The sequence below is a fragment of the Onychomys torridus genome, chromosome 8, assembly GCF_903995425.1.
Source record: "Onychomys torridus chromosome 8, mOncTor1.1, whole genome shotgun sequence".
In the NCBI taxonomy this organism is placed as follows: Eukaryota; Metazoa; Chordata; class Mammalia; order Rodentia; family Cricetidae; genus Onychomys; species Onychomys torridus.
Window position 1 is genome coordinate 108,288,219 of NC_050450.1, and position 13,628 is coordinate 108,301,846.

At 46.7% G+C, this 13,628-nt stretch overlaps 1 protein-coding gene across 1 annotated transcript in view; it reads right to left on the reverse strand.

Moving 5' to 3' along the window:
* Positions 1 to 1,400: 1,400 nt before the first annotated feature.
* Nploc4 (NPL4 homolog, ubiquitin recognition factor) overlaps positions 1,401 to 13,628 on the reverse strand; it is a 55,761-nt gene continuing 43,533 nt past the window's right edge. The window contains exons 13-17 of the mRNA XM_036196619.1: positions 11,840 to 11,911; positions 8,385 to 8,480; positions 7,166 to 7,282; positions 5,422 to 5,524; positions 1,401 to 3,689 (exon numbers count right to left, since the gene is read on the reverse strand). Of these exons, the coding sequence (XP_036052512.1) occupies positions 3,532 to 3,689; positions 5,422 to 5,524; positions 7,166 to 7,282; positions 8,385 to 8,480; positions 11,840 to 11,911 (546 nt within the window). The 3' untranslated portion in view covers positions 1,401 to 3,531. The remainder of the gene's footprint in view (positions 3,690 to 5,421; positions 5,525 to 7,165; positions 7,283 to 8,384; positions 8,481 to 11,839; positions 11,912 to 13,628) is intronic.

Genomic DNA, 13,628 nt, shown 5'->3' on the forward strand with positions numbered 1-13,628 from the left:
CGAAACGCAGGAAGCCGGAGGGCTGCCAGATGGGAAGCGGTTTTTCAAGTCCACTCTGGCGCAGGTAGGGGTCCTGGCCTCAGACCTCCTCCTACCTGGTGTGCAGAGGTTGCTCTAGTACAAGGCTTTATGCCACACCCGGTTTTGTGTCAGCACTGGGGAGGGTGTCACCAACATAGCACAGGCTCTTTGGAGTTGGGTGGCTCAGTACACTATGCACTCCCTTGATCAGGGAAAATAGGGCTTCGGGTCAGCCAGCCAGAACAGCCTTTCCTCCATGCATAAAATCGTCGGGATGCAAAAGGGGTTCTGAACTAGAGCAGAGGATGCTGAGAGCCCAAAGAGCAAGGTCTGAGAGGTCCCATTGTTCCTCAATGACAGTTCTACTTGCTGCTTTTTGAGGGAGCAGGCTGAGATGAGAACCCTACTCAGATACTATATGCCACTGCCTATGTTCCTATAGCGGCAGCTCCTCAGGCTGAGGCAGGATTGCTTGAGTTGAATTGTGGGGTCAGCTCAGGAAACCTTGTCTCGTAAAATGCTAGTCTGAAAACTACAGTGGCCAAATCTAGGAGTAAAGGTGTCTGGGGCACAACCAGGTACAAAAAATGTCCCGTGGGCTTGGACATAGCTATAATCCTAGCATAGCTGTTCAAACACAATCCTGGGACTGGAACATGGCTCAGCAGTTAAAAGCACATACTGTTCTTGCAGAGGACCCAAGTTTGATTCCCAGCATCCACAATCCCTGGCAGCTCCAGGGGCTCCCACATCCTCAACTGGCCTTTCTATTCATGTGCACAAAAACACACAATAAAAACAATGATAAACTGGGTGGTGGCACACACCTTTAATCCCAGCAAGCACTTGGGAGGCAGAGACAGGATGGATCTGAGGCCAGGCTGGTCTACAGATCAAGTTCCAGGACACCGGTCTTGAAAAGCCAAAAAACCAAAATGATATACACCAAATGATAAACTAATTTTTTTGGAGATAATCTGTATAGTCCTGGCCTATCTTTACCTCCAAAGGAGGTGGATTAAAGGCATCCAGCCACCATGTTCAGCTGTAAATAAAAAAATAAAATGAAACAAAACAAAAACAAAACCACAACCTGGGGGTGGTGGTGGTGGTGGTGAACCTACTGCACAAATTCTAAGTGGCCTTTGGAACAGACCTCTAAGCCCTGTCCCCAGGCTGCTCTGAAGACACCTTGGCTGGAAATGCCTGAGGGATGAAGTCTTCCTCTCCAGCATCAGAGTCTCTTCCAAAGAGTTGGAAGCATCGTCAGCTTATCTTCTGCATACCAGGTTTTAACACTTAAGACAGCACATGCACATACACACCACACAATACAACTGGTGGATAACAGTTCTGGGCACAGGAACAACGCACTGGGAGCAGGGAAATCGCTTCAGGCGCTTTTATTAGGTTCCACTGCAGGGCTAGGGTCAAAGAAATACTAGTCCACACCCAGCCAATGCCACCTATGAGCCCAAAGAGGAGCCGAAGCGGGAGCACCCATGTCCCAGGAGCAGGCTGGTCAGAGCAAGGCCAGGGCTAGGCCCCATTTCTGAGCCTGAAGAGGACCATGGCAGCCACTGGGTTCACTTGGGTAGGTATACCCACAGGCACCCCTTTCTGGGTCATAGTGCCTGATGGCAGGAGGGATTAGAGGTGGGACTAGGGCCACCTCCATACAGGAGGTAGCTGAGAGGCTCAGGCCTGAACCTTCTGTAGGGCTCACCCCAAGCTGGTAGCATTAGCTTGACTCTCTTTGGACAATAAAATAAAGTGCATTACTGAACAAAGAGTAACTGAAAACCATAAGCAGAGAAATCACAACAATTTCTTTAGCTGAAAGACAGAGAAAACAAGAATTATTTGGATGCCAGAACATGAGAAAATTAACTTTGTAGACAAAGATGAATGGGGAATAAGTAGTGGAAAAAAGGTCTCCAGAGTCTGTGCTGTCCAGCACCTGCCAGCATGTACAATGGTGCCAGTACAATTAGCATTGGGAACACAGCTATGCTAGGACATCCAGTCTACCAGATCTCAGGGACCAGAAAAGACAGAAATGGGAAGCCCTAACCAGGGAGACTACCAGGAAGGAGAAAGATAGCCCTCAGCACTTTCTCTGTAGGCTGTTGGTAGGTGGCTGGAGAGACTGCTTGCTCTCTACCTCCTGACCCTCCAGGATGACCCTGTCAATACTAGACAAACTCAATGGGTCCACAGCCCCTGGGCCTTTGACTTCAGATTGCATGCCAGGTGAAACCAGAGGTGCTGACCCCAGCCCTGCCACATGAAGACCTAGCAGGCAAGTGTCCTGCCCACAGGGCTAAGGATGTGGAAGGCAGCATGGCTGCACTCTACTAGAGTGACTCATATGGCCTCCAGCAGCCTGTGGTTGGCATGGCCTTTCCCAGGGAAAAGGACAGCTGACTTAGCTCTCATTAAGGCAAAGAGGCATCAAGATATCCATATCTTACCTGGGTAAGGGCTATCACAACACAGCCACAAGGGACCCGCAGAGACCATTTTTAATTGCCCACACCTGTCCAGGCCTCATGGTGGCCACATGGGCACCTTTTCTAGACTGTCTCAATTGCTACAGCACTGTGCAAGAAGGCCACAGTGTAGGGAGGCCTTAGGTAAAGGAACAGTGCTGGGAGAGGACCAGAGTCCCAGGGCTGGCCCATACACTCAAAGGGACTGACTGCCAGGCAAGAGCCACCACTGCTCTGCTAAACCACCCAGGCTACCAGCTGCCACCGTCCTGTGGCAGGGTAGGAAAGTCTCAGGCACTGAGGTTTGCTTCCGAGGAGAGCTGATGGTGGCCCCTGCCCACAACCACCCTGACCACTCCAGAGGGGCTGCACTCAAGAGGAAAGAAAGCAGAGTTACATCGCTCTCGCTCCCGTCTGTGCAGTTTTATCTTAAAAACAATAAATAAAAGTGTTCTGGGCAGGAGTTACTGATAACTGCTGATTTCAGGCAAGGGCAGGAACACACTACACTGCAGGTCAGACCGAGGACCAGAGCTACCCACACATGCTCCCAACAGGAGGGACACATCCCACAGCAAGGGAACAGAGACAGCCAGGAGCATCCATCTAAACACTGGGGAAAATGGGGGAGGCAGAAAACAAAAAGCACAGAGGAAGGAAAGATAGCGAGGTGACAGCAGCAACCCTCTCTGTACACCTCCAATTTCAGGTGATTGTTTGGAGGTGCTCAGTCCTTCCAATATAGTAGGGAGCTATTAACTAGGAGAGGCATGTGGGGTGCTCTTGGGCAGGGCTGCTCTGCCCTTCCAGTTGGGAGGTTCTGTTCAATCCCAGCATAGCAGCTGGGGCTCTTTCTCTTCAAGATCCGCACTGAGAAGCCTCAGTATATCCGGAATACGAGGGTAGCTGGCCCCACTGCTTCAGGGCTGTCGGCTCAGGCCTTACAGGAAACATGTGGCGCTCCAGGCTTCAGAGAGGGCTGGGCTGGCCCAGTCCCACTCAGTAGAGGGCCAGAGCCCTAGGTCCTGGGAAGGCTGCACATCTCGCAGTGGCCAGTGCCAGGCTGGTTCATGAAGGTACAGTGCTGACAGGCCCACATGGCAGAGGTAGCAGCACGTGCCGAGCCCCCGACTGCACCATACTCGTGGAGAGCTGGGAGCTGCACACCAACAGTGCCTGTAGGGAAAAGAGCAGTAAGAACACATCACTTCTGCACAGAAAAGACATCTCCTCAGAGTTCTACGGCCAGGCAGAGGTGGCCCCAAAGTCCCAAACTGTCGGCACAACTGTTCTGGCTCCAGTCAGCAAACACCCCACCCTGCAGTGCACTAGAAGCTTGCTCTCTTGTTGCTAGGTATTCCTGCGACAACATCACACCCCTGTGGTGGGTCTCTGGGTCTCACAGAGATTAGCTTGGTTCTGCCTCCAGAGTGCTGGGGTTAACAGCGTGCGCCACCACTGTCTGGTTTAACTGTTTAATTTTTAACTTAAACAATCTTTTGTTGCCTGGTCAAGCACTATACCAACAAGCAACACCGCCAGCCAACCCTGAACTCAATGTGTAACCCAGTGCTAAGTGCTGGAATTTACAGGTGTGTGCCACCACTGGCCAATTTACCAGGTTTATGGCTGGTGTCTGCCTGTGCCCTTTCCCAAAGTCCTGAATCCTAAGAGTTTTTGCCTACTCCAAGATCTTTAAAACATAAGTGTAGGTCTCTATCCTCCCCCCCCCCCCCCAAATCCTCCCTTTGTTTTTCAAGACAGGGTTTCTCTGTGTAGCCCTGGCTGTCTTGGAACTTTCTCTGTAGATCAGGATAGGTGTAGATCTAATTAAGCTGGTCTTCCAAGAACCCCACGGTGTGTTCTGTAGACCCCAGCTGTCTCAGCACACTATCCTGTGAAAACCAGTCTTCTCTTAATTTTGCTGCTTTAATCCATGCTCACTCCTAACCAGTGTGTCAGATTATCTGCCTTCCTATCAACACCATGTTGCTGGATCACTGAAGCTTTATGCTTGAGGTCAGACAGGTGATTTCTCTAGCTTTTCCCTTGCCTTTCAGGTAGCCTTGGCTTCTAGATTCTCTGTGTCTCTAAATAAATGTTAGGACCTGTTAATTTTACTTTACTTAAAAAAAAAAAAGTTGTCACAAAACAAGATACTTGGGAACACCTTGTATGTATTGGGTAAATTCTACACTGCAGCTACCATGACACCAGGAGAGTTGGTAAGTATAAAGCATGCCAGCCGGGCAGTGGTGGCGCACGCCTTTAATCCCAGCACTCAGGAGGCAGAGCCAGCCTGGTCTACAGAGTGAGATCCAGGACAGGCACCAAAACTACACAGAAAAACCAGAAAACTAGAAAAAACTGGTTCTGCTTCCCAACTGCTGGGATTAAGGGTGTGTGCCACACCACCTGGCCTTGTTGTTGTTTGAGACAGGGTTTTACTGTATAACAGCATTGGCTGCCCTGGAACTCACTCTGCAGCTGGCACAGCGTGGCATCTTGTTTTGTGACACTTCGTTCTCACCACCGATCTTGTGCACAGGATTGGACAATCAGACATGGACTTTTAGGAGTTAGGGTTAATGAACATAGGAATGTAGACCCTGTCGCCTGAAGCACTGGGAATTGTTTTGTTACCACATTGAAGTATGGGGGATGGCGACACATAAGGTGCTCACAAATATCTTTTCAGACCAAGATCTAGCTGGTGGATACAATCACAGCGTAAAACTCTACAAACCCAAGGATTACAGCCTGGATAGTATGTGACCACATCAGCAACCATGACATATACCCAGCCATGGAGGCCGCCTGTGTCTGTCCCTTTGCCCAATCCTTTCAAGAAGTCCAGGGTTTAAACGACAGTTCACGCCCCTGGCAGAGGGGAGGAGAGGACACTCACTGCAAAGCTGCTCAATGGTGGCCCACTGTTCAGATTTTTTCCATGTCTGTGCTAGCTCCTCATTTCTGGTCCTCACGGCTTCTAGTAGCAGGCTGATACTGTCCTGTAAGAGGTCACAACAAAGGTTCCACTTTGCTCTGATTGACTCTTACTATCTTTTTTTCCCCCTTAACATCAATAACATCTTTCAAAGAAAATTTAAAATAATCTCAGAAGCTGTCACTGCAAAATGCAAGATGCATTAGATCTAACTGGGGATTCAACTTAGTGGCAGAGTGCTTGCCTAATGTGTAAAGCACTGGGTTCAATCCCCAGTATGGAGAGGGAGAGGAAGAGGGAAAGGGAGAAAAAGAGAGAGAAAGGTATTAAATAAATACACTGAAATATGTTAACTACAACAATTTCTTCTCACATAGCCCCCACAACAAAGAAGACACATTCCTAGGTCCTAGAGACAGTTTAACAGGAGCCCATGTCTGTAAGACTTATCCTCCTCCCTCACAATCTGCCCTCTGTTTTTGTTCGTCTCCATCATGCCCGCAAACTATCTACAGCCTTTTTAAAAAAAAATTTTTTTTTGTGGGGGGAGGTCAACATACAGAGAGAAGTCTCTGAGGTTATCAAGGGCTCTCAGTACCTCTCAATAACGTTTTCTATCAGGTAATTGCAAAAACAGTCATGCTGGATAGAAAGGTGGTCCTGATGCAGACAGACCCTTCTGTCATCTTGTATTCAGATGGAGGGTGTACCCTGAATCCAGAAGGCTGACCACAACCAGAAAAAACAGGGTCCCTTATGGAGAGTATCACACTGGGTGGTGGACATGTTAATGTGTATATATTACGATGTATATAAACCAAGCAAGATAAAAGGATAATTACAAGCTGCTAGATAGAAATATCCTGGGAGTGAGGCCTCTATTTTGTCCCCTCAGGGAAAGAGGTTGAGTTAGTGTCATCAAGTTCAGAGAGACTTGTTCTTATCTCCTTGGCATTTCCAAGACTCTCAGGCAAAGAAAAGTCACAGAAAAAGGACACTCATGCTGTGGAATCCCAAGGCATACACACAGGCTTCCTGGGGGACCTGCTGCCCTGCCCTGTTCAGAGAGCATCTACCATCTGCAAAACATTCAGTCATTTTCCCTTATTGTGTATCTTAAAAATGCCAACTGTGCAATGGTGTATGCACAGGACCTGGAAACTGGCCAAACATTCTGGGCTCAGGCCATAAAATGTTTTGGCTCACTGGGCAGTGGTGGCGCATGCCTTTAATCCCAGCACTCGGGAGGCAGAGGCAAGTGGATATCTGTGAGTTCGAGGCTAACCTGGGCTAGAGTAAGATCCAGGAAAGGCACAAAGCTACACAGAGAAAGCCTGTCTCGAAAAACAAAAACAAACAAACAAATATTTTGGCTCATAAGGAGAGTTGGTATCAGGAAACAGCAAAGGCATTGTTTCTGAGGCTGTGCAACAGGGGCTGTCTGGACTGTGGGGTGCCTAAGGCTCCAGGCTAGAGGACAGACCTCATTTCCCTCTGCTCTCCAGGCAATTCTCAACAACCCAATTGTCCTACACCACAGAGGCTAAAGATCAAACATCTCCATCAACAGTGAAGTTCCCTTGTGAAGTGCTGTGGCCTGTACATTCTCACACACTGGGCATGGGGCAGCTATCTCTTGACACCAAGCTTCACCCCAGTACTTGGGACCTGAGGAAAGCAAGCAAGAGGGCAGCAGAGCTTGTACCTGCAGTGGCATGACTTCATTGGTGACCAGAAACAGCAGGAGATGGAAGTCAGAGATGGTATCCAAGAACACGGATGAGGTATTCTGGGACAAGTAAGTGGCCAAACTATGAAAGTCCTAAGGAAAGAGTCAAGAAAGGGGAATTAATGTTTTATCACAAACCCTACCACTAAACCAAGAGAGAGTGCTGCCTCTTACTAAACATAGGCACGTTAAATAGCAGAAACACATTGTCCTGTTCCAGTGACACCAAGGGAGTACAGAAGAGGTGCAGAGAGCTACAGGGCTAGTGTGACTCTCCTGCCAGTGGAAGCCCTCAGCACACATGACCCAGGTATATAAGGAAGCAGGTATTTAAGCGGCCCAGACCCAAGACATTGGTCAGACAAACAGAAAACATCCCTTCACCTACCCTGTCTTGGAACTATATGTACCAGGCTGGCCTTGCAATCACAGAGATCAGCCTCCTCTGCCTCCTGAGTGCTGGGATTAAAGACATGTGCCATCACACCTGGTGAGGGTAGCTTTTAAACAACTAGACACATGCAAAAGAGGATCACTGTGGACAAGTAAGTGGCAGTGTCCCACAAGCATCTGACATCCCTGGATAGATAGGCTTCAAGAAACCACACCAAAAGTAGATGTTATTTATGGCTATTCCTCAGCCAACTCATATTCTGAAGTATTGGTACAGCCTAAAAACAACTAAGTACACAGACTGTCTGTACTAGACAGCAATGGCAACTCAGGTCTGGTTGGATCTGTAGTTAAAGCAAACAAAGGACAGAGTAGGAGATATGAGCAACAAAGCCATCAACACTGCATAACACCAGCGTCCTGATGGACCTCACAAAAGCACACAGAGAGCAAAGGCAGGATAGACCAACATGGAAGTGAGACTGTATGCACTGGTCTACTGTACGGGACAGCAACAGACAAAGAAAGCTTGGTAGACAACAAAAAGTGATGAATAGTATTGAAAACGTTAAAAATGGATTTCTGGCAAGTCTGTAAGCCAAGGACTTCAGGGTATTTAAGCATGGTTATCTATTACCTGGAGAAAAAAGGGCACCCAAGTAACCAACAATACCCAGAACAGGGCCTTATGGGACTCGCCAGATAATGAATCAAGGGAGTGTGAAAATGGCACTTTTGGGGAAAAAATAAGACAATTAGAAGTTCCTTTAAATTTTGTCTCTAAGACAAAGAAAGAGCTTACCTGTGTCTCACCCAGCACATCCCGGTTTTCAATAGGAAACGGATTTTGCGAAATAGAAAAAGTGTAAACTGGATCCTTGGGGAAGGTGGTTGTGATCTAAAGAACAAAAAAAACATACTATGATTGTGTTCCAGAAACAGGATGGGCACTTCTGCCGGGGCAAGCTGTCCAGACCGACCTGAGACAACAAGCTACGTGTTGAAGGGAACAGGAAACTGTGTCATCCTCAAATTATAAAACCTAGACTCTGGGAAACAAACTAAAGAATGTATCTTAAAAGTGCCAACATTTGGGCAGCCTGGCTCTGTTCAGGGGCTGACACAACACCTAACAGTTGGGGCTTGTGCCACAGTGCTCACTTTGCTACGGATGTCCAAGGCCAGTTCATCCTGTTCAAGTCAGGGAACTACAGAAAGGAACGGAGAAGGCAAGAGACAGACTAAAGGCATAAGATTCTCAACACTAGGCTTGGTGGCAGGAGTGGACTCATCAGTGTGGGCCTGAGAAACGCCAGTTACCTCCAAGAGTCTGTCTCTAAGAGGCCCTTCGTGAGAACCAGTTTCCACAGGCAGGACTAACAGTCATGGACGCTGTTCTCCTCCAAGGCGAGTGACCTAAGTCAAGACTCTACCAAAGGTGAGCCAATTCTCTGACTCCAGCATGCTTTAGTTAATGGCAGAGGGCATTTTAAATCTAACACATAATCAATAGAAACCTCGGGGTCACTGGTGAATGTGCAGGCATCAATACAAACACAGAGTGTATTCCTCTTGGCAGAGGCCCCTTCCCCACAAAAGCACCTAAGTGCACGTTACCAACACCTCTGTCTGACATACTTCTCTCTGCACATAACATTAGCATCATCGGGTCATACCCCTTCCAGATATAGAATAGCTATTCTAACTCCTGTGGGACTATTTCTAAAGAATAAAAACGTTGCTCTGGCCGCTGTGATCTGTTTTCTACCTCAGCAAAGGCAGCAGGCTATTTCTGGACTCAGCTGTGCCAATGTCAGCACTCTATAAGGACAAGCTGAGCCATCAGATGCAGCACAGATGGCTGGTCCTTTACAGACAAGTATTTGCAGCAGTGAGGCCAAGTCTATAGACCTGAGCCGTGTGCTGGCCATTTGGCTCAGGTTCCTATCTAAGAGGTAGATGATGGGAGTGGTTCCCACAGAAGCACTGAGTATGGTACTGACAACACAATTCCAGCCATGTCTGAACACTAGACATGAGGATACTCAAGTCTCTGCTTTTGGTAGGGACAAGCAGGAGTGGAAGGGTGGCTGCAGAGTACTTGCTACAATTTACCAGTAATCCAGAGTTACTTGTGGAACACATCTGTAACCCAGTTATTCAAGACACCAAAGCAAGAGATTCTGAATTTGAGGGCTGCTGGGCCTATCTCAAAATAAAGAAAATTCAAATAAAAAGGGGTAGGGGTGTAACAGTATGCTTGCCTAGTACATACAATGCTATGCATCCAAACCTCTAAATAGTGAGGGGTATTTAACCTTGCAGGAGACCATGGAGAGCAACACAATCAAAGTCTGTGGTGGCTCCAGGGTATCACTCTAGGGATCCAGTTCCTCTTCGTGTGCTGAAGGCCATCCCTGCTCAGACTGTCCTGGGTTTATGAAATAGCCATCCCAGGGCTTAAGAGATGACTCAGTATGCAAAATCTTTGTTGTGATACAGTTATCCTACTCTCAAATATAAGAACAGAAGGTATGTTGGGTGGGGTGGCTTATATCTTTAATCACAGCACTTAGGAGGCAGAAGCAGGCAGATCTCTATAAATTCAAGGACAGCCTGTTCTACACAGACCAGGACAGCCAGAGCTACATAAATGAGACACTGTCTCAAAAAACCAAAACCCAAACCAAACCAAAACAAGACAAAAGCAAACTCCAAACAAATAACAACAATAACAAAAGCCCAGCAGATATGCTGGGCATGGTGGTTCATACCTCTAATTCCAGCCCTGAAGAGGTAGAGGCAAGATTACAAGTTTGAGGTCAGTGAGAGCTATCTAGTACGATCTTGTCTTTAAAAAAAAAGAAAAGAAAAGAAAAGAAAAGGGGTGGGATATATATATAGATCTACACTATCTCTGGAACCAGGAAAAGAGCCAAACAGCACTCTTTGGGCACCCACTCTAAGACTCTCCCAGGCCTCATCTTCATAGGAAGAGAGAACATGGATACTATAGGGTAAATGGTTCCCCAGCAATACTGTTATCAGCAGTGATACTGAAAGTTGTGGGGAAGTGCTGGGGGGGGGGGTGGGGTGGGAAGGGCTTAGGAAGCTCATTCTAAATCATGCTGACTCCTTCATCAATCTGTTTTCATCCTAATTACACCCCAGGTAGTATAAAAACAGATGCCTTTATGGCCTAGGTAATAAATATGTTCTCAGGAGCTGTCAACTGAAATGGAGCATCTATGGGCTAGGCTCAGGGGGACTCACTGCTCCAAATGATTGAGAAATATATATATATAAATATATAAATTATATATACATATATATGTATATATACATACACACACATACACACACACACACACACACACACACACACACATATTTCTTTTTTTTTTTTTTTTGGTTTTTTGAGACAGGGTTTCTCTGTGTAGCTTTGTGCCTTTCCTGGAACTCACTCTGTAGACCAGGCTGGCCTCGAACTCACAGAGATCCGCCTGGCTCTGCCTCCCCAGTGCTGGGATTAAAGGCGTGCACCACCACTGCCCGGCTCCAAATGATATTTTACTGCCTGAATCATATACCCATCCTAAGTCCAAATGCAGCCTGAATAGATATTCTGGCACAGCAGTAATGTAGAAAATGAGCCTCTCCAACCCACCCCAGAACACTAGCAGGCAATGATACTCCAGCTGCTGTGTCCTACAGCATTCACTGCCCTGTGGCCAATGGCATGACTAAGTCTCTGTGACCAACAGATTTTTCTAGAAAGGAAGAGAGACTCAGAAGCAGCAGAGCCTCTCACCTTCTAGAGGTGTGCCCAGAAAGGACACTGGCCCTCACTAATCACAGGCACTGAGTGATGGATGTGCCCAGGAAAGAGCACTACTGCTGGATTAGGCAGGGCAACATCTGTTAGGGCAGAAGGCAGCTACCAGCCCACATATACAGAACCACTCAGATACCCTTGACTCTTGGCCCCGTGAATCATTGCCTTCCAGAGGCCACAGGGTGGAACTGTAGGCAGGCGTCCTTTGTTTGCACTTCAGCACAAGGAAAGTTTAATCCTTTTGTTTAAGCTGTGCAGTTTCTGGATACATGGGGGTTGATAGTCAAGGACAATCCTTGGAACAGAGCACTGACTCAAAGCCATCCCTGGCTTCCTTCCTCAAATGGCCACCACCCAGGAGTCCTGGCCTTCAAGGGGGCTATGGTACCAGCCAGTGAGTTTGAATACATAAGAGTACTTACATCTATGATCAGATACTCCACAGGCAGGGGACGGGCCAGCTGAGTGATCTCATTGCCAAACTTGTCTATGTCCTGAAACAATCAAAGAACAGGTGAGTGAAGGTGAACAGTGACAGTATTCGATTCACACCAGTATTTCAACTTTTAAATTATATTATTATTATTATTATTATTATTATTATTATTATTATTATTATATTTTCCAGAGCTGAGGACTGAACCCAGATTATTATTTTGTTGAAGTGCATAAATGAAAGGCAGAAAGGAAAATCTACATATTTTTTGCAACTATTTCCCTGTATTGTTTCATTGTTTCTTAGAAATCTGTATTATGGCCATGACCTGAGAGAGTTCCTGAGCACTTTTTTTTTTTGGGGGGGGGGGGTGGAGGGGTTGAGACAGAGTTTCTCTGTAGCTTTGGAGTCTGTCCTGAAGTAGCTCTGTAGACCAGACTGGCCTCGAACTCATAGAGATCCGCCTGCCTCTGCCTCTCGAGTGCCACCCACCCCCATCCTGAGCACCTCTTAAGAGGGAATATACTACGCACCCATCCCAGCTTAACCTGGCACCACAGATGGTTGAGCGGAGAAAACAGCCTGAAGGTACTTCAGGCTGGACTCTGTCCCTCCAAAAACAAAGTCTCATTTTAAAAATGTTACACCTCTGACCAGGTGGTGGCAGCACACGCCTTTAATCCCAGCATTTGGGAGGAAGAAGCAAGCAGATCTCTACAAATTCCAGGCCAGCCTGGTCGACAAAGTGAGCTCTGGGACAGCCAGAGCTAGACAGCGAAACCCTGTCTTAAAGAACCAAAAATAAATAAAAGAAAATAAGTTTAAAAAACTTGCACTTCTGAAAACCAGACTTTGTAAAAACTTAGTACATACACAAAATAAAGGCATGTACAAAAAGGTGTACACACACACACACACACACACACACACACACACACACACACACACACACGCTCCACCACCATCAATATGTCAAAATCTAAACCTGTTTTGCTTTGTCAGATGCATAGAACATAAAGTTTAATTATGGGGAAAAATGGTCAACATATGTTCATTAATCATAAAATGACAATTAGATCTGATTTATGTCAAACATGCTGAGTTCAAATAGAGCTCTAGAAATAAATTCCTAAGAACTGATGCTTTTTATTAAAAGATCCTACAAGAGGAGTCATATTTTCTATCTAAATCATCACTTAACATTATGAGTCATTCATGAGCTGTATATAAAATATGTGTCCATAATTTCTAATTATAGATCCTTACATAAAAGTTTGTTTATTGAAGCCCTCAGACTCAAATGTTTGCCAACCATATGTTCCCAAGGTGTGCCATAAGGCCACTCCCAGCACATCACACCTTTCAGAGACCCTCAGAGAGCCAGGCCGTCCTTTGAGAGAGCCACTGCAAGCTGTTCTCAAGTCAAGGCCATCACTGGCCCACACTAGTCCCTTTTCCTGTCTGTCACTTAAAAGAGGATCCATCAAAGACTTGCCCTCTGCCCTACTAAGGAAGCAGGCCAAAGTCTATCTATGTAGCACCTATGTGACAAGTGTGGGGTTAATTTCATCTTCATGTCAAACAAGCAGGTATCATGCTCCTACAATACCTACTATGTTCTTCCTTGTTAGGGACCAAGATGTCAGGAACCAGACATGAACCATGGAAAGTATTAGCTAAGCCAGAGAACAAGTCATACGCCCACTGCCCTTCCCCAGAGCAGTAACACCTGTTTACTAACCAGAGGCTCCCAAAGATAAGAACATCCCACAGTC